This window comes from Histomonas meleagridis, assembly GCF_020186115.1.
Source record: "Histomonas meleagridis strain 2922-C6/04-10x chromosome Unknown contig_27, whole genome shotgun sequence".
Taxonomy (NCBI): domain Eukaryota; phylum Parabasalia; order Tritrichomonadida; family Dientamoebidae; genus Histomonas; species Histomonas meleagridis.
This window is the reverse complement of record NW_027150844.1, coordinates 780,889-807,196: the sequence shown is the minus strand read 5'-3', so window position 1 is coordinate 807,196 and position 26,308 is coordinate 780,889. Positions and strand designations below refer to the sequence as shown.

General features: G+C 28.2%; 6 protein-coding genes across 6 annotated transcripts; 5 read left to right on the top strand and 1 right to left on the bottom strand.

Annotated features, from left to right (window-relative positions):
* Positions 1-699: 699 nt before the first annotated feature.
* GO595_004716 (dynein regulatory complex subunit 3) lies at positions 700-2,295 on the top strand (the record flags this gene model as incomplete). Its single annotated transcript, XM_067917879.1, has 1 exon — positions 700-2,295. The coding sequence occupies one exon, from the start codon at positions 700-702 to the stop codon at positions 2,293-2,295; it is 1,596 nt and encodes a 531-aa protein (XP_067775298.1).
* Positions 2,296-2,449: 154 nt separating this feature from the next.
* Positions 2,450-3,040, bottom strand: GO595_004715 (uncharacterized protein; the record flags this gene model as incomplete). The annotated part of the gene is made up of 1 exon (XM_067917877.1): positions 2,450-3,040. The coding sequence occupies one exon, from the start codon at positions 3,038-3,040 to the stop codon at positions 2,450-2,452; it is 591 nt and encodes a 196-aa protein (XP_067775297.1).
* A 1,005-nt stretch (positions 3,041-4,045) lies between these two features.
* On the top strand, positions 4,046-4,429 carry GO595_004714 (DUF4419 domain-containing protein; the record flags this gene model as incomplete). The annotated part of the gene is made up of 1 exon (XM_067917876.1): positions 4,046-4,429. The coding sequence occupies one exon, from the start codon at positions 4,046-4,048 to the stop codon at positions 4,427-4,429; it is 384 nt and encodes a 127-aa protein (XP_067775296.1).
* Positions 4,430-12,654: 8,225 nt separating this feature from the next.
* On the top strand, positions 12,655-14,607 carry GO595_004713 (AAA family ATPase; the record flags this gene model as incomplete). Its single annotated transcript, XM_067917875.1, has 1 exon — positions 12,655-14,607. One exon carries the CDS (start codon positions 12,655-12,657, stop codon positions 14,605-14,607), a length of 1,953 nt encoding a protein of 650 aa, XP_067775295.1.
* A 655-nt stretch (positions 14,608-15,262) lies between these two features.
* On the top strand, positions 15,263-16,322 carry GO595_004712 (leucine-rich repeat protein; the record flags this gene model as incomplete). The annotated part of the gene is made up of 2 exons (XM_067917874.1): positions 15,263-15,790; positions 15,888-16,322. The coding sequence occupies 2 exons, from the start codon at positions 15,263-15,265 to the stop codon at positions 16,320-16,322; spliced, it is 963 nt and encodes a 320-aa protein (XP_067775294.1).
* Positions 16,323-22,499: 6,177 nt separating this feature from the next.
* On the top strand, positions 22,500-25,280 carry GO595_004711 (calcium-translocating P-type ATPase, PMCA-type family protein; the record flags this gene model as incomplete). The annotated part of the gene is made up of 1 exon (XM_067917873.1): positions 22,500-25,280. The coding sequence occupies one exon, from the start codon at positions 22,500-22,502 to the stop codon at positions 25,278-25,280; it is 2,781 nt and encodes a 926-aa protein (XP_067775293.1).
* Positions 25,281-26,308: the final 1,028 nt, after the last annotated feature.

The following is a 26,308-nucleotide window of genomic DNA, read 5'->3' as shown; positions in this document are numbered from 1 at the left end:
AAAAGGCTGCTTTGTTATCCAATTTCCTGAAGTTAAATAACACTCAAATCGAAGAATACGTTAATTTAACGGCTCCTGATTTTCAATATAAAACCGTTTATGATTATCATAAAACTAAAGCAGATATTCATTATGAAAGTTCTTTCGCTATGGCAATTTATTATCATAAAAATATCCAGATGGCATTTGATTATATATCAAAAGCAATACAAATCAATCCTAAAATAACATTTTTTGCAAAAATTCTGAAATTTATTATTTTTGTTGAATGCTTATTTAGATTTGTTTTCATGGCAGACAGAACAAATACAGAATATTTTGTAAAAGTTTTAACAGATTCATATGATACTATAACTATTTCTTTATGCTTTTTGGTACTTGCACTTCTTTTGAGAGCACGCGTTATATATACAATCAAAATGGTTAAAAACATCTTTTTTAATCGCTATATGTTAAAAAATAAAAATAAATAAACAAACATTTTTACTTTGTTTAATATTTTATTGTAATTTTTATATTAATATGAATGCAAAAAATTTTTTTGTTGGTTTGAAAGTATATTCTTCATTAATATACACCCAAGCATGGCCAAAATTGCCTTTTAAAATCATTTAAACTAAGTAATCTTCTGTTTGCTTAGAATTTGTGTTTAAACAAATTTTGAAGAATGTACAACGACGGTTAAATTCGCTAAAACAAATGAACGAGGAATTTTCAGACCCAAAACCAGTCGTTATAAATGAAACATTACTTCAAATTGGTGCAAGAAATGGCCTAACAGAATCAGAAAGAGAAAGACTTGAAGAATCAGAAAAAAATGGGAATGGAATCATTTCTCTTTCTCCTCCTGATATCAAAGTTCTTCGTCTTTCATACATGCATATAAGAAAAATTGATAATTTGCAATGTTATACCAGTTTGCAGGAATTAAATTTGTCCAATAATTTAATTACAAAAATTGAAAATTTAACAACATTGGTAACACTTAAAAAACTTGATCTTTCTTTCAATCAGATTTCAAGTTTTGATGGGCTAGAAACTCTTGTTGAACTTGAAGAACTTTCATTGTTTAATAATCAAATCAAAAAAATTGAAGGTTTTCCAATTCTTCCAAAGCTTAAGCTTTTATCTTTAGGTAGAAATAAGATAGAAGACCTTGGCGAGTTAGCCCATTTATTCAAGTTAAAAGCACTCCGTGTTCTTACATTAACAGAAAATCCAATTAGAGAAAAAGAAATATTCAAACTCACAGTCCTTGCCTATCTACCCAACCTTCGCTTTCTAGATTATGCACGTGTAACTGCTGCTGACATTATTGATGCAAAGGAAAGAAATTCAGAAAATCTAAACAACCTTCAACAAAGTGACGACTACGAAAGGGTACAACAAGAAACAAAGAAAGCAGAAGAAGCTAGGAATCAACTTCTTAGAGATTCATTCCTTACCAAAATCTCCAATCTTCATAATTCTCTTTTTAGGAAAGACAGTGACCATAACAAGATACGTACTATCAGTGAAATTGCTGAACCATATCTAAAATTTACAGATGATCTCAAACGTACGATAGAAAGTTTTGTGAATGAAATGATCGTCCAAAACCGTTTACTTGATGAAGAAGAATCTTTATTTAATCAAGCCTATAATTATATATCCGAAGAAAATCGCCTTCAAATGGTTGAAATTGTCAAAGATTTAGAACGAAGACGCAGAGTTTTTATGGAGTCATTTAATACTGAAGAAGAACAAACAAATGAGACCAATGAAAGCAATGAAAACAAAACATTTCTTACTGAAATTGATGAAATTAAAGATGAACTTTTTACGGAAGAATTCTCATTAGTTGATCAAGTCACAGAAATGATTCATATGTATGAAACTGAACTTGATGATCGAATGAACATCATCAACGACAAAATAATTTTATTTTTCGGCTCGATTCGTAATCTTGAGAATGATTACAATGAAAAGGTAATGGACATATGCGTTCGATTATGGGAGAAATTTAGTCAAGGCGCGATTTTAGATGTTTCTGATGAAATTCGAAGTATTCTTGTAGATAAAGATTCGTTATTAACAACAATTACGCAATCTCACGAACATAGAACTACTAAACTATATCGACGACAAGAAGACATAACAAATATGTATAAAAGGAAAATAGAAATTTTGACATCAAATGCAAGACAAACAGATTTGGAAAGAAATAGAAAACGAATTGCGGAAATCTCAAATTATATTTCAAATATTGCAACTGTAATTGCAATGCTTGAGGGCGGTGACGATGAAAATGATTAAGAAAATGAATATGTGCTTAATAAAATATATGTATAAGATTTATTGGATAGTATCAAAAATTTTTTGTTGAAAATGAACTGATTTTCAATAGAACGATAGAAATTTAGCATTGAAATTTCTATCGTATGTTAGAAAATAAATAGTAAAATGTTTCCTAGTTTTCGTCCTCTTGATGTTCTGAATATGAATCATATGATGTTGAACACTCATCCTCTTCTTCATTTTGTTGATCTGTTTGAGAAATTATGAGTGGATCTTGTAAAAAGTTATGACGTACAAAATATCTAAAACATTGGAGAATTATACTTCTCTCTCGCCTTTCTTCATCTTCAGTAAGTTCATCAATGAAAGAATGTATTTTGACAGGTGATTTTGTTGATGCTTCAATTGGCGAAATTCTTTTTTGTTTTTCTTTGTTTTTGGAATCACCATTAAGACTTATTGCGCCACGCTCTTCTCGGTCAATTTCTTCTTGTAATTTTGTGTTAACTCTTGATCTTGTAGGAAATCTTTTTTTCCTTTCTGCAATCCATGCATCAATTTCTTCTTGTGTTTCTCGAATTTGTGGTAACTTCGTTTGATTTGGTTTCCCTTTTTTATTTCTTCTTCTATTTTTCTTTTTGCTTTGATTATTATTTAAATATTGAGAAACTGGCTTTGTGTTTGGTACTGGTCCTTCAACTTTGATGATATCTGTTGATAGGACAGGTTTAAAAAAATCAAAATCTTGTATTTTGTGTTTCATTTGGAATCGAACAAACTTATCCAATTGTTTCACTTTTCGAGTAATTATGGAAAATTTTGACATTATATAAAATGTATTGTTATCAAATGTTTTATTATCTTTGAAAGAAGAGGCGAATACAAAGTGATTGTCGTTTTCCATTTTTGTTCAATACATCTAACAGCTCTAAGAGAAATTTTTGTGCTATCTAACTTAAATCGCAAGACCGATATCAGGTTGTAATAATTTAAAATGATATATAATAAATATATTAATAATAACATGAACATAAAAAATATTTATTAATCATTAGTCTCCTGTTTCGATTTTTTTGAGGCGTTGACAGAGGGATGTCAGTAATTACTGACAATATTTTGAATTCATCATTCCAACTTTTTCTGTTAATCAAAATAAAATTCCTATGCGAAGACGTCTCATCAAAAAGTCGAGGCTTTGGAGTACATCTCTAAAATGAATATCAGCCTGGGGAAGGAAAACGAAATTGGTAATATTTATAATAGGAAAAATGATGAAATAAACCAAAAAAATCAAATAATTCTCGAATTAAAACGAAATATCTTGACCATATATATATTGAATAATCAAATTACAATATCTTATATTATAGTCGGTAGAATTTCTTTTAATAATGATATTTTAATATATTGAATTATTATATGAATGTACGAAAGTTGAAAAAAGATCGTATAAGCGAATTTCGATAAAAATTGATTTTTTGTTTTGAAATGTAAAGTATTCAAACGAGCGACTTTTACACTCGTTTTTGATCGTGGATTTCACTTTTTGTATGACGCCCACTTTTCGAATTGGTTTTGATCGTTATGTGTCAAACTCATATTCAGCTACACATTGACAATTTTTGAGAACTCGTTGTTGTAAAATAAAACTTTATTCGGAAAAAATGAATAGTTTATTATGGTGTCAACCCTCTGGCGTTGACAGAATTTTCCTCTGTTGACATATTTTATATTTAAAAATGCCAATTGTTCATGATTTCATTTTTTCATGTTGGATCCAAAGAGTTCAGCAACAATTGTTCAAATTGAAGAACTTGAACCACCTACCGAAGGACTTCCTAAGTCAACAAAAGATGAAATAATCAAGATGTTAACAAAAAAGAATCGTTTTTATTGTACGTCCATTGACCAAGATTATGTAAATTATGGAAATAACACTGTTTTTCAAGGATTTATATCAGCCTACAAACGTCACTATCCGTTTACTCTTAGTCCTGACATCGTTTGGCTTTTAATTTTACAAGGATTTTCACGACACATTAACAATAATTCAGAAAAATTCAGGAGCAGTTTTGTTGACTTTCAAGGCAAAAAGGAACTTTGTGTAGATCGTACTGATCTCACACCAAGTACAGCCACAGTTGAAGATTGATGAGTATCTTTTCTGAAATCAACGAAAAAATTTCTGATAATATACCACGAGATCTCATTGAAGGGATCACACCAAACTTTACGACCACTACACCAGTTTCACTCAGCACATGTCAATTAACGATAATGGCCACTTTCAAAAATTATTTTGATTATTCATGCATGATGTGTTCTTGTGGAATTCTTATGTAACTATTGAAGGCACTGATTGAGACTGGGAAAACCTTTGAAGAGAAACTAAATTTCATTGAGAAAATATGAAATGAGTGGTGGACATCCAAACTTAAAACCAGTGATAACAGAAATCATCAACACGAAGAAAGGGAAAGTCAACAAAGAATTCTGGAAAAATATGGTTCGCGTGAAGAACGGGCATGGTATTTATGATCCAGGATATTACGATGGCTGGTTCTACAGTGTTTTTTCCCATACGACAAAGATAATGAAAAAGTTGAGTTTGGATAAGATATCGACTAGAGCAGAAATTGCAGAAGAAATTGTCGATATCCCATTCAAAATCAAGTTCCCCTGACGGCGATAGTATGCCGATGAAAATATCCGCTGGTTTCGTCGGTCTCTTCGCAAGACCCAAACACATTCCAACTGAAGCCTGAAATGGGATGGCTCATGACTCATGACGCAAAGGGGAAACGTTCGTTTGATAATGACTTTCGCTTATAGAAATGGACAAAAATTTATTGCCTAAATCGCATATTTTGTACACTCACTTTTTATCGAACTATTTTCAAAATCAATTTTTTCGAAAGACACTGTTCTGATCTCAGAAATTGATACTGCAATTTGATAAAACGTTTAGAATAAATGAAATTGTTTGCATTTTATTAAAGTCAGAAAAATATTTCCTTCTGTTCATTTATCAGAAGGTGTCATCTCAAACTTGTTTCATTTGTGTATTTAAATTCATTTAAATCTTTGAAATATCTTTTGCATTAATGTCAACTCATTTCTGAAACTTGTTTTATTGTGATATTATTTCATATTTTTTAATTAAAAATGTGATATCTCTTTTAGATAAAGTCGTTTTACTTTATTATATTTAAGAATAAAAATAAAAATAATTTATTACGAAACTACTTTCATTTAAATATATGTGAATTTTATGAGGATTAAAGATAACGCTGACCCTGTCTTCGCGTACAAAAAATATGGTTCACACTCAACCGGAAATGGCGGATCGTATTTCTCTGATTCGTATTCTTCACCTTTAACAATTTTGTTGACAATATTTTCAACTTTATCAACATAATCAAGACCAACTGGTGAAAGTAAATGTCCAACGTAAATTAGCGTGATTTCTTCCCGGAGTTGAAAGATGAATAAATTTTGTAACTGATAAAAATGGATTCAAGCGGAAGTGTCGTAATGTTGCATCCAGACTTCACCACTCCCAATGGCATCGCCCGTGAAAAAGATAATGTTCTTTGCTGTCAAAGGAGCCCAATGGAGCCTGGCGTGATGCCCTTTGAATTCATAAACTTCAACAAAACGTTCTCCTATTTCAAATTTATAACCTTGTCTAACATTATGAATTTGTCCTTTATAATTAGGGTATCAAAAATTTATCGGATTCATTCATATAAATTTCATCAAAATCGTAAATATTTCCTGCATGATCAACATGTCCATGTGTAAGACAAAGAATTAATTTTTCTTTCCCTTCAATTAAATATATAGAAACTGATTTTCCTTCAAATTTCTTCGGCGTATTTTCAATGACATAAAATCCTTCACTTTCTTGATAAGCTTTAAATTCTTCAACTTCAAAAATTGGTTTTTTCCTTTCCATTTAAAATGACACTTTTAATATAATTTGAATTTGATTATCAAATAACGGTTATTGATTTAAACGTATTTTAACAAAATGAATCAAATGAATAAAAATAAACAAAATAATGAAATTGATATTACAAAATTTCTTCAAAGACCTATTGATAATTCTCAACGACCATTAAGAATTCCTATTACAGAATATGAATTTGAAACATTACATGCAGGTGAACCACCAAGAACACTTTCAACATCATCATCATTTGAAGAAGAAGAAATTGATGAAATTGATGAAAATGAAGAACATTCAAAAGATATTATTATAAATAATAATAACAAATATATTCATGATAGTCATGAAGAAATTAATTATATGGATATTGATCCACATGTATTAGGAGCAGCATTAAGTGGTGAAATTGGATTTTTATCACGAGAACATTTTAAAACACAAAAAAATTATATACGAGAAAAGGCACGATTTGAAAGTAAAATGTCAGGAAGGAAATATCGATATTTTGAAGATATTCCGAGTGATTTAACATATGAAAATGAAAATATTAACAGTGATATTGATAAAGAAAAAGGAAATATTATCAAAGAAAAACAGAGATATAAAACAGATAATATTGGAGGAAGAACAAAAATCCTAGAAAAAATAACGCCAAGCAAACATGTTAAACAAAATAAAGGAGATACAATCAAGAAATATCCTAAATATCGACCAAAATATACGAGTTCAATTCCATCATTTTTATATCGCAAAAGGAATTTTAAATACGAATAAATTTCAATATTCCAAAAATTATACTGTCACATCATGAAAGATTTATATGTTATATTTTTATCATATGATTAGAAACGTCTTTTTTTAAACTCAAATTAAAAAATTATGAGTTTTGTAGATAAATGTTTTTTTAGATTAAATAATTACCAAATACTGAAACAAACAAATAATGTTTCCATTCATTATAATTGAATTGAATAACATGAAAATTTTTTAAATCATTAAAAAAGTTTTATTTATTATTTTCTTGCAAAAGCTAGCGCTTTGTTAAATTATTTATATAAACCACGAAAATTATTTATAAATATAAAATTATTCAAATAATCTCTAAATGTAATAAATATTTATTTATCTTCAGTATTAATCTCAATTCCGTCTTGTTTAAGAAGTAATTTTAATATTTCTATATTATCATTAAGAGCTGCATTAATAAGTTTTCTTTTTGTTGATTTTTGGTAATTTTTGTCTAATTTTTCTAATTTATTTTCATGAACTTTTTTTTATACATCATTTTTATGTAATTTAATTGCAGTTTCATATGCACCTTCAAATGATAAAGAGTTTTGTTCACATAAATGAATGATTTCAATGTTTCCACTTGCAATTGCATAATTACCTGTATTATTTAATCTGGTTTTTAACATTCGCACCATTCATAAGTAAATATTTAAAAAATTTAACAGAAGAAAAAAATACTGCATAATCAATTAATGCAACATTTTCTTCATTAATAAATCAACATCTTTCATAGAGTGATGTTTTAATTGTTTGATTAAAGTCAAAATTTGATTTAGATGAAATTTATTGAAGTTTTTCAATTTCTCATTTCGAATCATTTTAGCAATTTCATTTTCATTAACTCCTTCTGAAAATAATTTCTTATTTTCTTCATGATTATCATAATTATAAGATAACATTCTGTTATCTCTTATTGTTTCATAATGCATCAAATATTTTGTAGAAAATTATTTTGTTATGTTTCCGTCAACTAATTTTTTTTTCAATCATTTTCTCGATTAAATAATATGTTTCCATTTGAGATATGTAATCAATAAAAATATCAATGATTTGAGTTTTATTTTTGTTAATTTTTTCTTCTTTAGTTTGAATCGATTCTAAATATTTTAAGAATATTGCACGTTCGATTGCTAAAAGTGTTTCCATAAAAATTTTTTTTCCTAATGAGCTTTCACTTTTTCTTTGCAAAGAATATGAATTATTAGTATTATTTTTCTGTTTTTCAGACATATATTTAGAATATCAGATAGAAACGCTTTTTTACGTTCCTTGTAATTGGAACAATCAAACATTCTTAAACAATTTTTGTTTTAGGTTTGCTTAGTTAAAGCTGATGATACAACGGTCCACTCAATAAAAACTAAAAATATTTTATGAATCTTAAAAATTGTGTATACATGCCAATTTTTATAAATTAATTCTCAAAATAATAAAACAATTTTGAAAAAGACTATGAATCAAATATTTTTCTAATAAGCATATTATCTATAAAAAAAACTTACGGTTTTTTTTATAAAAGCGAAATCGATTTCTTCAACACATTTTAATTAATCTCCAAAAACTAATTTAAAACATAAAATTACTAAAATAAATTAAATATTTTTTTCATTAGCATCAATTCCTTCTTGTTCAAGAAGTAATTTAACGATTTCTGTATGACCATTTTCAGATGCAGATATAAGTACTGTTTTAAATAATTTAAATAATTTCCAAATATTATTTTAAAATATAAAATTATTAAAATAAATATTAAATAAAATAAAAAAATATCTTTAGCATTAATATCAATTCCTTCATGTTCAAGAAGTAATTTAACTATTTCTGTACGACCACATAAAGATGCGAAAAAAAGTGCTGTATTAAATAATTTAAATAATTTCCAAAAATTATTTTGAAATCCAAAATTATTAAAATAAAATTTAAATAAAATAAATAAACATTTTTAGCATTAATATCAATTCCTTCTTGTTCAAGAAGTAATTTAACTATTTCTGTATGACCATTTAAAGATGCTAAAATAAGTGCTGTTCGAAATAATTTAAATAATTTCCAAATATTATTTTGAAATATAAAATTATTAAAACAAATATCATATATAATAAAGAAATATTTTTAGCATTAACATCAATTCCTTCTTGTTCAAGAAGTAATTTAACGATTTCTGTATAACCATTTTTTGAAGCATTTGTAAGAGCTACAAATATTTTGAAAAAAATTTAAAAATTTTTATGAAACAAAAAATTACCTTAATAAAAATCCAATAAAATAAACAAACAATCTTGCTTAAATCTATATATCTATTGTTAATTAAATAGTTAGAAAGTTCTACATTTCTAGAAAAGCCTGAAATTTTTAAAAAATCAATAGGAATAGGATTGCTTTCAAGAAAATATTGAACAATATATAAATTACCTGTTACAATCGAAGCAATGATAATATTTTCATTTATTTCCATTCCTTTTTCAATCAAAAATGAAAGAATATCAAAATTACAACACAAAATCATTTTTCTCCTAATTTTTCTAAATCATTAACCCTTTCAATTTTATTCTCATATAAATATTTAAAGATATTATTTCGATGAAATTCAATTGCAGTTTCATATGTACTTTCGAATGATGAATGATTTTGTTCACATAAATGAATGATTTCTTCATTTCCATCTGCTACAGCAAATTTACCTGTGTTATCTAATTTTGCACCATTCATAAGTAAATATTTAAAACATTTAACAGATCCAAAAAATGCTGCATAATCAATTAATGAGACATTCTTTTGATTAACAAATGAACATCTTTCATAAAGTGATGGTTCAATTGTTCGGTTAAAATCAAAATTTGTTTGTGATGATATTTCTTGAAGTTTTTCTACTTCATCATTTCGAATTATTTTCACAATTTCATTCTGATTTATTCCTTCTTTAACATATTTCTTATGAAGTTCCCAATTATTCGCTTTAAGTTTTTCAAGGTTTTCGGAGAAATATTCGGAAAATTGATATCTATTGTCTAAAACGAAATTTGCCTTAAAATGTGAAAAAAATAAACTCTTCATATTCTCAGTAATTGATGAGTTAATTAAACCTTTTTCTATCAACTTTCCAATAATATAATTAGATTCTTGTGTGTTATTTTCCAGAAGGAATTGAGAAAAGATGTCAAGTATTTGAACTTAATTTTTATTGATCTCTCGTTCAATTAAATTCAAAAACTCAATAATTATATCTATATCTTTCAGTTTTGCTACAAACATAGGATAAATGAAACGGTAGATGATCAAGTTGAATGAATACGTTTGTGAATTATCATAAAATTTGCATAATGTTGAAATAGATGTATCAAAGTTATCTTTATTTATGTTATAAATTATTTCTGTTTAATTTTTGGAACAAAATAAATACAATGTAATCACTTTGTATCTCACTCATCACCAAATTTCTATTAATAAGCTTATTAACAAGAGAAAAACATCTTTTTAACATTAAAAATTTATGAAATTAAAGAAAGTAAGCAATAACGTGAAAGTGACGATAAATATTTGTGTTGTCGTGCGAGAAATCATATTATTAATTCTAATCTGTAACAAAACACAAAATTAAAGGATATAAATATTAAATAAAACAAATAAATATCTTTAGCATTAACATCAATACCTTTTTGTTCAAGAAGTAGTTTAACTATTTCTAAATGACCGTTTTCGGATGAATATATAAGTGCTGTGTTAAATAATTTAAATAATTTCTGAATATTATTTTGATATATTAAATTATTAAAAAATATGTTATCTTTTGCATTAACATCAATACCTTTTTGCTCAAGAAGTAATTTAACCCCAACTAGTTTACCATTTCTAGAAGACCAAATAAGTGCTGTTTCAAATATTTCAAGAAATTTCCAAATATCATTTTGAAACACAAAAAATATTTAAAAAATATCAAATAAAACAAATAAAAATTTTTTGCGTTAATGTCAATCCATTTTTGTTCAAGAAGCAATTTAGCTATTTCTATGTTACCTTTTTCAGATGCATAAAAAAGCAATGTATTAAATATTTTAAATAATTTCCAAATATTAAATTCCTCCTCTAATTTATTAAAACAAATTTTCAATAAAACAAAAAAATATCTTTTGCATTGACATTAATTCTTTCTTGTTCAAGTAAAATATTAAATAATTTAATATTCATGAATTCATTTGTTAAAAGTAAGCATAAAATTTCATATTCATTATAATTTTCAACAATTTTATTTTTATAAAGATATTTAAAGATATTATTTCGATGGAATTCAATTGCCGTTTCATTTGCATTTTCAAATGATGCATGATTTTGCTCACATAAATGAATAATTTCAAGATTTCCACCTGCAATTGCATATTTACCAGCATACATTACATTTGCATCATTCATAAGTAAATATTTAAAACAATTAGCAGACCCAAAAAATGCAGCATATTCAATTAATGAAACAAATGAATGATTAATATATGAATATCTTTCATAAAGTGATGGTTTAATATATTGATTAAAATTAAAATTAGTTTGCGATGATATTTCTTGAAGTTTTTCTATTTCATCATTTTGAAGTATTTTTGCAATTTTATCTGGATTGTGTCCTTCTGTAATATATTTCTTATGAAGCTCATAATCATTTGCTGAAAGTTCATCATAATTTTCATTCTTATTTTTATAAAATGACAAATCCTCATTATCAATATAATGTGCGAAATAAAAAGTGTTTTTATCCTTGACTAAAGATGAAGAGATTAAATTCATTTCGATCATCTTTTCAAGAAGATAAAACGATTCATTAGAATTTAATGAAAGAATAAAATTTACAAATTCATTAATCAATCCATTAATGCTTGGGTTTATATCTTTTTCTTTAGTATTAATTTCTTCTATAAACATAAAATAAAATGTACAATCTTTCCGTTTTGAAATAAATGATGAATAAATAAATCTACAAATAAAATAATAAGGAAAATCCAAAAAATTCTCATATACTAAATACAACGTCATTTCAGCAGAATCATGAATATTATCTTCAGATAATTTAAAAATAATTCCTTCTAGCGATTCAAGTATAAACCTACTTTGGTATGATGAATGAGTTTGTTGTATATTTTTTGCTTTGGTCACAGTATTTCCCATCAATATAAAAAAATAAACAAGGATACATGGGTTAAATATACGATAAAAGAAGCTCAAAACTTTTGAAATCAAGAATTTTTTTTTTTGAGAAATTAAATATACATACATCAAAAATGACTGATAATTTATTTCATAAATAAATGTTTCATTTATTGATTTCAAATTTCAATGTAATCTTGAGAGAATTCGTTTTGATTTACAATTAACATCTGAATTTTTTAGGATCAATTAGAGTTGAAATTTACATAATGGAAAATGTGTTTTTTGTAAATTTCCTTGAGGTGAAATTGACCTACATGGCAATATGACCGTTTATCATATCGTTGTGGATAAAATGAATACTTTACAAATATCTGAACGACCAGTACATTTATGTGAAATTTTTCACATATACTGTTAAATAAGATCTTCTTCAAATGAAAAAAAAAGGAAAAAATCCAAAAATCCAAAAACCAACTGATTGGCCAATAGATCCACAACCTATGAAACTCCTTTTATCGTCATTTTCATTTACACAAACAGGTTTAAGAGATATTCCAGGAAAACCACCATTTTTAAGATGTCTTGTTCATCCTGATATTATGTGTATAAATGGTGTTTCTACAGATGTGCCACTCGAAATAACAAATGGTGATCGTTCCATTATAGTTCATTGCTGGCCATCTAATAAAGTAAGCAAAAATGAATTTGCTATTGATGATCTAATTGTTAATTATCTTCAAATTCAACGAAACAGAAAATCCTCTTTTAGTTTAATTCCAATTGATCAATTTATTGATGCAGAAAGAATTTTTATCATCAATTGTCCTCAATCTATTTGTTCAATTTTCAACTCTATCTACAATGGCCTTGTAGTTAAGAGTGGCACAGTCCTTTTTTATGGCAATAAATATTATTCTATCACCAAAACCGAAAATGAAAATGAATATTTTCGAATTGTTCCGCGTACAACCTTTATTACAACCACGATTGAATCCACTAGTATTCCCGTTTCACTTGAAAGTCAATATTCCAAAATCTCAGAAATCATAAGCAATCGATCACAACATAAATCAATACTTCTAACCGGTCCTACAAGTTGTGGCAAGACGAAACTTCTTAAGTCCATTATATACAATCATCCCAAACTCAGTTTTTGTACTCATTCCTTACCTTCCCTTTTATCAAATTCTTATGGAATTTCGGAGCAAATTCTTCTCAACGCCAAAGGCTATGATGTATACGTCCTAGAAAATGCCGAAGTATTAGGGAATGATGAAGTTTCACGCCGACTGATTTCCACGATCTCAATTTTATGTGAAAAGTATAAAACAATTATAACTACGTCGGACATTGAAAACTTTCCTCGAATATTATTTCATTCCGATCGTATCACAGAAGTCATAGAGATCCAAACACCAACGCCTGAAGAGCGCCATAAAATCCTTAAGTCATTATGTATTAATTCTCCTGAATTTACAGAAGACGACATCGTTAATTCATCGAAATCTGCAACTGGATTTTGCGCAGGTGATTTAGAACGACTTGTAAGTGAGTCTATCATTGAAGGGACGACATTATTACAAAGTATATCACATATTAAGCCTTCGTCATTACGTTATATTACACTCGAAGTTCCCGAAGTGCATTGGAATGATATCGGCGGCTATGAAGAAGTTAAAAGCAAATTACGCGAATCAGTTACATTACCATTAGAAAACCCGGAATGTTTCACACGTTTGGGCATTCGGCCGCCGCGCGGAGTATTATTGTTTGGTCCTCCTGGTTGCTCTAAGACATTAATGGCTAAAGCTATAGCCACCGAAAGTAAAATGAACTTTATAGCTGTTAAAGGTCCCGAACTATTTAACAAATTTGTAGGCGAAAGTGAAAAAGCAGTTGCGAAAGTGTTTAAGAAAGCGCGTGCTGCATCGCCGTCGATTATATTCTTTGATGAAATCGACGCAATGGCAACGAAACGTGGATCTTCAAGTGATAGTGGTTCCAATGTCACTGATCGAGTTTTAACTCAGTTGTTAACTGAAATGGATGGAATTAACACTAAGTTTAATGCTTCCGTTGTAGTTATAGCTGCAACAAATCGACCGGATTTGTTGGATCCGGCATTGTTAAGACCGGGAAGATTCGACCGAATGATTTATGTTTCATTGCCGAATGAAAATGCACGAAATGAAATATTTAAAGTTTATATGCGAAAAATGAAATTCGAAAATGATATCGATACGTCGGAGTTGGCCAAGAAAACAAATGGTTATAGTGGCGCCGAAATTGCAGGCATTTGTAGAGAAGCTGCAATGAATGCATTGAGGCAAGTGCCGCCTGCTAAAGTAATATCAAAGAAGAATTTGGAGGACGCGTTAGAGGTAATGAAGCCAAGAACATCGCATTCATTAATCGCATGGTATGAAAACTTTGAGTCACAGAGAGATTATTAAATAAATAGATAATGTATTTGAAATTTATTTTATTAATTTTATATTTCAAAATAATATTTGGAAATTATTTAAATTATTTTGGACAGCACTTATATTTGCTTCTTATAATGGTCATACAGAAATAGTGAAATTACTTCTTGAACAAGAAGGAATTGATATTAATGCGAAAAATATTTATTTGTTTTATTTAATATTTATTTTAATAATTTGGAAATTCAAAATAATATTTGGTAATTATTTAAATCATTTAGAACAGCACTTATAGAAGCAGATATGTATTTAATATATTTATTTTAATAATTTTAACCTATTTAAAAATAATATTTGAATTTTTTTTTTTTTTTTTTTTTTTTCAACAGTTTATTGCGGAATCTGAAAATGGTCACCGGAATAGATTATTATTTGATTCAACAATTAAAGCGGATAAAACTAAAGAAGATTCTATTGATAATGTTCGCATCTATAATTTTTCCAACACATGCTCATGCTGTTATAAATCTTAATTATACTGTTAAAGATTTATGGTCAATCTCTTCGCGAAGAAGTCCATGATCTCACCATTCTAAACTATACTCATGACCAATATGATGAAATTCTAGAATTTCTCCTAAAAAACTTGGTGACATGGAGGATGAGTGTAAAAATAACTCTCACTATGACTCCTGAAGAACATTATAAATTGACAACCAACCCTGAAGATGTAAATTTTGGTGAAGCTGGAGATTACTGGAAAGGATATTTCACACAAGCATATACTGATTCACTCGAATATATGAAACAAGTTGACTTGTCATATTATCGCTATTTAAAAATATCTAATAATGGTTTGACACTTAAAAGTCAGTGGCTCCAACCTTATCATCAAATAAATCAATATCATGGTTACTACACAATTATCTTGGACTATACATCTTCTCTCATGACTAGTGAAGAACATGAACGTATTTCTCGTCAAGAAGTTGATCGAATGTTTGCAACAGGTAATTTTACCGGATATCGTGCTGACAATGATCTACACACCGATTACGAAAAACTGGTTGTTTTTTGGTGGTGGATTAATGATAATGTTGAATATGCCGGGATACCTCAAAATGGAAATTCAGTCTATACCGCACTCTTCTTACATAAAACTGTATGCCAAGGCTTTTCAGCTATATCAACACTCTTCTTCAACCACCTGCACGTGCAGGCGTTGAAGGCTTTTCTGTAGTTGGAGAGACGACAAGTAAACACGCATTGGGTTCATCTTGGCGAAAATTGGTTTGCATTCGACAGCAAAGATTCACAAGAAGGATTTGTTCTTAAGGGGAATCTTAGCCAAAGATCATAAGAATGGTTATAAATATACAGGTGGTGAATTAGAATGGGGCTTATCAATTACTGATTATGAATATCACTATAAAAGATATACAGTTAGTGCCCCTAAAGATAAGCCATTGTTATATCAATTAGAAGCGAAAGACTCTGGTAGCATTGGATCAAATCTTAGGTGGACATGGGAGGACGGGCTTCTTACTATTAAAGGAAATGGACCAATGCGCGATTTCGAAAACGAAACACTTGCTCCGTGGAAGAATTTCTTTCTTAATATTACTGATCTTAAGATTGAAGAAAATGTTACATCTATTGGTGCTTACGCATTTTATTATGTGAAGCACCTTACATATGAAATATGCAATGAAAAAATTGGGATCAATTCAATATATTGGAAATAAGGCATTTTCTGATTATGAAGGATCCTTTAAAGATGATGCTTTAAGGATAACTAATAATTTAAACTTTTTAGATGAAGAAAATAAAGCAAATTAAATTAAACAAATATCAAGTGCAGAATCAGAAGAAGAAATCGATAAAATTGTTGATGATGCAAAAAGTACAGCAAATGAAAATGAAAAAACACAAAAGAAATCAGCAAAGAATAAAATTAACGAATTAAAGTTTTTAGAAGAAGAAAATAAAGCAAATTAAATTAAACAAATATCAAGTGCAGAATCAGAAGAAGAAATCGATAAAATTGTTGATGATGCAAAAAGTACAGCAAATGAAAATGAAAAAGCACAAAAGAAATCAGCAAATAATAAAATAAATGAATTGAAGTTTTTAGAAGAAGAAAACAAATCAAAGTATGCTGATCAAATATCAAAAGCAAACACACAAACAGAAGTAAATGAAATTGTTTCAAGTGCAGAATCTGCAGCAAACAAAAATGAAGAAACACAAAAAGCATCATCAAAGAATAAAATTGATGAATTAAAGTTTTTAGATGAAGAAAACAAATCGAATTACACAGCACAAGTATCAAATGCAAAATCACTAAAAGAAATAAATGAAATTGTTGCAAAAGCGCAATCACAAAAGGAAGAAATAAAATCAAATAAAAAAGAAACAGTACAACAAGACATCGGAAAGTTGGAAAATTTGGGCGATTTGCAACAAGAGTACATTAATAAGTTAAACAATGCACAATCAGAACAAGAATTTAATCAGATATTACAAGAAGCAAATGCCAAAAACGAAGAAATGAAATCAAATGGAGGAGACGACTCCAAAGGTAACACCGACACAGCAGTGGGGATAGCTGTTCCTGTAGCTGTTGTTGTAGTTGTAGTCTTTGTTGTTGTTATTATCCTTGTTGTTCGAAGAGGAATTCCCATAAAAATCTCATTGAGGAGAGTGATATATCAAATGAAGTTTAAATTTGCTGTTTTTGATGGCAAACAGATCCGAAATTGTAATAAATAAAACTAAATAAATTCTCATCATATTCTTTGTTGGAATAATATAATGGCAAACGGCGCTATCGAATCAGTTTTTTTTATTTTTTCAATTGGATCCCATAACAATTATTTCAGTTTGACACAAATTTTGGAAAGCTTCACGTTTAAACGTATTTATGTTCTCTAGACGGTTTTATGTGGCAGGTGTCATGGGTTATGAATTCCAATTTTTTATCAATGTTACATCTGCTACAACATTCATCATTTGCACTGCTTCCTTTTGGCGTCTCTTCATGTACAAGTTTTTTTCTGACTTATCATTTCTTTGATGGATTCATCAAATATTCGAGTCAAAATTTTCCATCCACATTCTCATTCAAAATGATTCCAATAATCATATTATTTTTTGTTGTTATTTACAAAGTAAACGTAATTATTCAAAAGATTCACAAAAAAGAAGAAATCAAATCAAAAATCCTTTTTATTTTATTTGTTCTCTTTTTTACACAATCTATTGAAACATTTCAATCAGGGACACTAAATATAACTACTAATGAAGAATATAAAAATAGGGATGAATATAAAAACGAAGCATCACATGTTACAATCACTGGCGGCGTTGAAGAAATTGGATATGATGCTTTTCGTGAGTGGCCTTCATTAATTTCAGTTGAAATTGGTGATTGTGTTACTTCTATTGGAGATTATGCATTTGTTTATTGTTCTGATTTGGAAACGATTACTATTGGTGATAATGTCAAAACGATTGGACAATATGTGTTTCAATTATGTGAATCATTAAATTTAGTAACATTTGGTAAGAATGTAAATACAATTGGAAGTAGTGCATTTTCAACATGTTCGTCATTACCAAGCATTACAATTCCAAATTTAGTAACTTCAATTTCAAGTTCAATGTTTAATAATTGTAAAAAATTAAAAACAGTAACAATTAGAGAAAATGTAAACACAATTGGAAATAGTGCATTTCAATACTGTTCTTCATTAATTAATATAACAATACCATCATCAGTTACCAAAATTGGAAGTTCTGCATTTTATGGGTGCACAAGTCTTCAATGTATATATTATTATGGTGAAAGTGAACCAGAATTTGGATCAAGTTTTTTAGGATCAGATGTTTTTTATGGTGTTCCTGCAGAATATGTTATGACAATTGATTCATATAATAGAGATACATTTGGAGAAAAAAATGCAAACAAAGGAACGACTGTTGATGGATGCAGTCCAATGGCAACTCAAACATTTACACAACCATATGCATTTACTAAATCAAATACATTTACACAATCGAATACATTTACACAATCAAATACATTTACTAAATCAAATACACTTACCCAATCAAATACATTTACAAAATCAAATACACTTACCCAATCAAATACATTTACACAATCAAATACATTTACTAAGTCAAATACATTTACACAATCAAATACATTTACAAAATCAAATACATTTACAAAATCAAATACATTTACTAAGTCAAATGTTTTTACAAATTCGAATACATTTACATATTTAAGTTCACTTTCTAATTCATTACAATTCGATGGAACATTTGTTCATACGATAATTTCCACATATTCCATTACGCAAACGATTATTTCCAAATCGATTATTACGAATTCGATTAGTATTACATTAACTCATTCGACATATTATTATATTTATTCTGAATTTATTACATATGAATATATTCTTTATCAATATCCGACGTATTATATTTATTATTCTAATTTCTATACAATACTTCAAGAAGAATTACATGAAAATGATACAATTTCACGAAGTGCATTAATTGGTATTATCTGTGGTTCAGTAATCATCGTATTACTTATGATTGGACTCGTTCTCTTTTTAATTCAACGCAAACAAAAAGGAAATTCGAATACGCAAACAGAAATGACAACGATAAGTTCATCAGAAGGTGACGCAGAAGTCATCAACAAAGAAGTTAAAGAATTCGTTCTTAAGGAAAATGATCAATGGCTATAAATCAATTGAATCATATTCAATCCTACAAATTTTGCTGCTTGGTTGGGCGGAGAATACACATCCATATATAAATGATCGTTAATCTACAGAAAAAAATCTATCGTCCAGTAGCAACGGTTATATTTACGATAAGTAAAATTGAATAAATAAAACAGTCGTGATCGTCGTCTTAAAGAAATAACCGCCGATATTCAGAAATCACTGTATCGTATTTTTACAACAAAAGATATTGATATTAATGCATAAAAGTGATATATTTGTTTTATTTAAAGATATTTTAATGATTTTATATTTCAAAATAATATTTGGAAATTATTTAAAATATTCGATACAATACTTACAGTAGCAACTGAGAAAATTGACAAAGAAATAGTTAATATTGAAATAAATGAAATGTTTAAAATTTTTATGAATCAAATTTAGATGGAATTCATTTTAAAGCAAAATTTTTTATTAGTAAATAAGAATTTATAAATAAAAACGGTAATTTGCCTTCGTAAATTTTAGTAAATTTTATATTTCATCATGTCTTATTGTAATGTCTTTATCATCTAAAGCATTTAAAATTTGTTCAAAGACAAAATCATCTTGAATAATTCCATCATGATTAAACCGCTTTGAGTTACTTTCAAAATTAAAACATTTTACATTTTCCCAATTTTCACATATCTTTTTTATTGAATATGATGAAATTGTTCCGTCACCTTTATCGTAAATTATTTTAGGTGATTTATTCCAACCATTTTTAAAATCCATTTGATATCTCTTTTTAATTCCATCATTATAAAACAAATAAACAGGTATATCTTTATCAATATCTTTTGGAAACTAAGTAACAAATCTGTTCCAAGAATGTTTTAACATTTTTATATTATTTCCATGTTTGATCATTAGCTCCAAAAATTCAGATGATTTATATTCTTCTTTATTAGGCACAAATATAATTGTACTTCAGTATTTGGAATGTGAATATGAAACACTGGCCATGATTCCATAAATTCATCAATTAATTTTAATGGGATAATTGGTTCAAAAGAAAATTTTTTGTTCCAAAATTCATAAAAAATTGATGGTGATCCTGCAAAAGTTTCTCCATGGAATACAACTTTATGAATATGTTCTTTTAACCATTTAGGACTAGTGATTTCAGTAAGAAAATGATGAAGAACAAAACATCCTTGTGAAAAACCAAATAAATCTACTTTCTGTTTGGATGATTCAATTGGTTTTATTAAATCTTCAAAAAATGTTCCAGGAAAAACTCGAACATTACGAAAGTCATAAGGAATTGGATGTAAATCTTGTTGAAGGTACAATTATGAAAATATAGGAAATTAAGAAGATTGCTATGGCTTTTAGATTTCTAAGAAAGCAATTATGAAATGGAGTATTGCAACATTCACCCAAATTAATTTATCATCATATTTTTGAGGGCAATAAAATGGTAAATTTGTTTCATTTGCAGTAATATAAAGTGTTACACAGATCCGTACAGTCCTGTTAGTGCTTAAAACCCTTTTTAAGAACTTTTTGATATTAATTGAATTTAATCTGATCGTTTTCATTTGCGTTTCGAATGTTAATAAAATTGTCTCATTCCTAAAACTAAAAAAAAAAAGATAATGTTTTAATATTTTTGATGATAAAATTAACCGATTTTAAGTCATAAAATTCCGCTTTTGTTGGGTTCCTGAAAGCTATTTGTTTTTGATTGGATATTAATGTATAGCCTGAAAAGATATATTATTCCTTTGACAATCTTTTTCTTACTTGGGATTTTTGGGACTCTTTTAACAAAATTATTATTGGAAACAAAAGCTAATGGATTAAAACAATATGGTGAACATAAATTCCAAAAGCCAGTGTTTATTGCAGCTTTAGGATTTTTTGGTATGCCTTTTTCAATTATTGTTTATTGTATTTGTACTTATTTTGATTATATAAATTATCCCAATATTTTAGAAGTAATAACAAAAGAACTTTTCTTCATGTTTTCTATCCCTGCATTTTTTGATGTATTCCAATGTATTGTATCTATGGTTGCTATTGATCATGTTGGAATTCCAATAGATTGTATGATGAAAAGTGCAACACTTATTGGTGTTACTTTAATTACAAGGTTTTATTTTGGTCAAGTAATTCCTAAATATAAATTATTTGCATTATCAATAATTACTCTTTCTTTAATCATTGTAGGAACTTCCAGTATTATTAATTCAGGTAAATCACATACAATTCAAGGAGGAAAAGGTTTAAACTCAATCATTATTATTGTAAAAATAATAACACAACTTCTTTATGCTATAAAAATTTCATTTGATGAATATATAATTCAAAAGAAAAAACTTCATGCTTTAATTATTACAGGAATTGAAGGAATTTGGACAACCATTTTCTCTATAATCTCTCTTTTTATTTTTAATTATATACCAGGAATCCTTCATGAAGATTTTAATGATACCATTGAAATGATAAAGAATTCAACATTAATTTCTGTTATGGTTGTAATATTCTTTTTAATTTGTAGTATTTATGCATTTAATTCATTTACTTTACTTTCAAAAACGTCTGCAATTATTCGCTTACTTGCAGATTTATTTAGAACATTTATTATTTGGATTATTCAATTAATTTTATATTATTCATTTTTAAACTCAGCAAACTTAAGTCACTTAAAAGAAATTGGAGAAGAGTGGGTTGCTGGATCATATATTGAACTCTTTGGGTTTTTATTACTTACATTTGGAATTATTCAACATTATGGGTATCCAAAATTATCCTATTTCCGTTATGATGGAGATATTTCATCTGATCAAGGTTTTAATGATAAATTACTTCCAGAATTTCAAAAAATAAATAATGAATATCCAAATGAAACACAAGAAGAAACTGATCAATTAGCAAATGAAAATGACAATATTGAATTATAAAAATTTAGTAAAAAAAAAATTAAAAATACTTGTATAATATTTCCAACAAAAATCATTTTTATTTTGCGACGTAAACGTTTACGAAATTGAAAGGGATTCATCGTTCACACTCAATATTCAGAAGCGTATTGTCCATTTGTAAAGGTTTTTCAAGGTTAGTTTTTGAGTCGATGAAAACAGATAATTGTGAAGAGTTTATTTGGCCGCCCAAACAAATTTCATTATGGATTTGTCTGCTTCAGAATTGTCTTCTCTAATAGAGAGTGGAGACACAAAGAAAATCCATGAATTGGGCAATGTTAATGGGGTTGCCAAAAAAATTAATAGTGATGTTGAAAATGGATTAAAGAAAAATTCAATTTCAAGTCAAAAATCAAAATATGGCACAAATGAACTTCCAGAAAAAGAAGTAAGTTCGTTTTTTGATATGCTTATTGAGGCACTTAATGATCAAACATTATTAATTTTAATCTCATGTGCCATTTTTAGTCTTATATTTGAAGTAATTTTTGCATCTCCTGAAGAAAGATCGACTTCTTGGATTGATGGAGCTGCAATTTTAATGGCTGTTGTTATTGTTTCATTTGTTCAAGCTTATTCTAATCACAAGCAAGAACTTCAATTTGCATCTGTTAACCGTATTAAATCCATATTTGATGTAGTAGTAATTCGAGATTCCGACGAAATTAAAATCAAGAATACTGATGTAGTCGTTGGAGATGTTGTTCTTTTAGAGGCTGGAGATAAAATACCTGCTGATGGACTTCTTATTAAGTCATATGAGATGAAAGTTGATCAATCTGTAACATCAGGCGAAAGTGAAGCCGTTGACAAAGATGAAAATGATCCATTTCTTTACTCGGGGAATCACGTTGTTGAAGGCCGTGGAACATTTTTAGTATTATGTGTTGGTCCTAATTCGCAAAGTGGCAAAATGTTTTCATTATTAGAAAACGAACAAAAACTTACACCACTTCAAGAGCGCCTTGAGGACTTAGCCAAGAACATAGGCTATGTTGGTATGCTTGTTGCCTCGTTAACATTTATTGCATTAACAGTTGGATGGTTACTAATGCGCATTAAATATGGCTTTACATTAAAATCACTTAAAGATGTATTAACATATTTAATTAATGCATTAACCATCATTGTTGTAGCAGTCCCTGAAGGGTTACCATTAGCCGTCACTATATCATTAGCATATTCCATGCGTAAAATGATGTCGGACAATAATTTTGTTCGTCATTTATATGCATGTGAAACAATGGGTAACGCGACGATAATTTGCACTGATAAAACAGGAACATTAACAATGAATCAAATGAATGTTGAACGTGTTATTATTGGCGACAAAGATATTAATGTTAATGAATTAGATGAAAATGTTAATGATAAATATAAAGAAACTTTAATGGAATCAATTGCGATAAATACAACTGGTTATTTATCAGCAGATGGTACAATGATCGGATCACAAACAGAAGCTGCGTTATTACGACTTATTAAGCAATTAAATGGAAACATAACAGAAACGCGAAAAGAAAACCCAATAATTAAATCATTCCAATTCGATCGAAATCGGAAACGAATGTCAACTATTATAACGAAACAAAACAAATATATTTCATATGTTAAAGGTGCGAATGAAACAATATTAGATAATTGTACGTCATATTTAGATTCTAATTGTAATGTTCATCCATTAAACAAAGAAACAAAAGATATAATATCATCAATAAGTAATAATCATTGTAATCAAGCATATCGATTATTAGCGATTTGTTACAAAGATTTAGAAACAATTCCAAATGATTCGAATGAATCAGAATCGAATTTAACATTAATTTGCATTGTATCTATACGTGATTCATTACGTCCTTCAACTAAACAATCAATTAATGATTGTCAAAACGCGGGAATTCGAGTCATAATGATCACTGGCGACAACTTAATCACAGCTAAAGCTATTGCTAAAGAATGTGGAATAATTACCGAAGATGAAGAAAACGAAAACATTGTAACTGGTTCTGAATTACGTAACTTAAATGAGAAACAACTTATCGAACGACTTTCGACAGTTAATGTCATAGCACGTTCGACACCAATGGATAAACATATGATAGTTTCAGCGTTACATAACAATGGCGAAATTGTAGCTGTGACAGGAGATGGAACTAATGATGCAGCAGCATTAATGAAAGCAGATGTCGGATTATCTATGGGTAAATGTGGAACCGAGTTAGCGAAAGAAGCATCAGACATAGTTATCTTGGATGATGACTTTAAGTCGATCATCAAATCAGTGATTTGGGGACGTTGTATCTTTAATAATGTCCGTCGATTTCTTCAGTTCCAACTTACTGCGAACATTGTCACGTTATTTATATCATTTGTATCCGCGATAATATTAAACGATTCATTGTTTAAAGCGGTGCAAATGTTATGGATCAACTTGATCATGGATTCACTCGGCGCTTTAGCTTTAGCAACAGGAAAACCACATCCTTCGTTATTGAAGCGAAACCCATCGCGAAGAAATGAGCCATTAATATCAATGTTCATGATACAGAACATTTTGGGACAATGCATCTTCCAAATTATTGTCGTGGCATTACTTTTGATATTTAATGGCGACATCGAAAAGAAGTCATTACATCATTACACTTTAGTTTTTAATGTTTTCGTCTATTGTCAAATGTTTAACTTGGTAAACGCAAGAGTCGTGGATAGAAATGACTCGTTGATCGCAGGCATTGGCGATAACACTATATTCCTGGTGATAATGTTCGGCATTGGAGTTGTCGAATTCGTTTTGGTGCAATACTTCGGTAATTTCTTCGCTTGCGCACCGCTGACGTTGGAGGAACAGTTCAGATCACTGGTAATCGCAGCGCTGTGCATCCCATTCGGTGCTTTGTTCAGAAAAATACCAACGAAAGTCTTCGCTGCGCCAATAAGAAAAATGAAAATGGCGTTGAAGAGATTCCTTCGATTGTTCAAATAAATAAAAATTAGAACGAATTGTTTAAATAAAGAAATTAATGTAATTTTAAAGTTTTTATTTGTCAAAATGCACATTCGAAGAAGCAGTAAACTATGTGCTGAAGTACAAACATTATATAATGAAATGAAATATAGCAAAATATCAAATAATATTATACATATGTAGAAGCAGTAAGTTATGTGCTGAAGTACAAACATTATATAATGAAATGAAATATAGCAAAATATCAAATAATATTATACATATGTAGAGGCAGTAAGTTATGTGCTGAAGTACAAACATTATATAATGAAATGAAATATACGCAAAATATAAAATAATATTATACACATGTAGAAGCAGTAAGTTATGTGCTGCAGTACATACATATTAAAAAGGAAATAAAAATAATGAAAAAAATTAATTAATTATACAATAATTAAATGTATCAGGAAAGTGTTCTTTGTTTGTGCAATGAAAAAAACTAAAATGTTTTTCTTATTTTAAACACAATTTGTTCAATGGGAAACATTTTTTGTTGTTTCAGTTTCTAAAGAATTTGGTTCTGGTACAATTCACTGACAACTTTAGCACATTAAATGTGGTTTAAAGCACCTTTCAAAACACAGAAAGCCCAAAAATTTCGCTAAAAATACTCCATCTTTGAAAAGAATGAATCAAATCACCACATATATATTTTAACATATATTCATAATTTATGTTAAAAATTTTTCTGACAATTAATTTTAAATATTAGAATTATTAAAAAACATATAGAGTAAACAGTTATATTTAGTATGGTAGTTCTTCGTCATTAAGGGACGAATCATAAAAGAAACTAGGAAGTGCAAATCTGAAATATTTTCCGATATAAGGAAGCTTTTGCATTTTGTTAAAGAGCATAGGAACAAACCCACCAAACATTGATAAAATACCTATGATTTGAAGAATTCCACCCCATCCATTTCTATTTGCAATAATTAAGATAAATCCAATTAAGTAAATAATAGTGCCAACGATTCTCTTCTTACGAGTCATGAAGGTTGTAA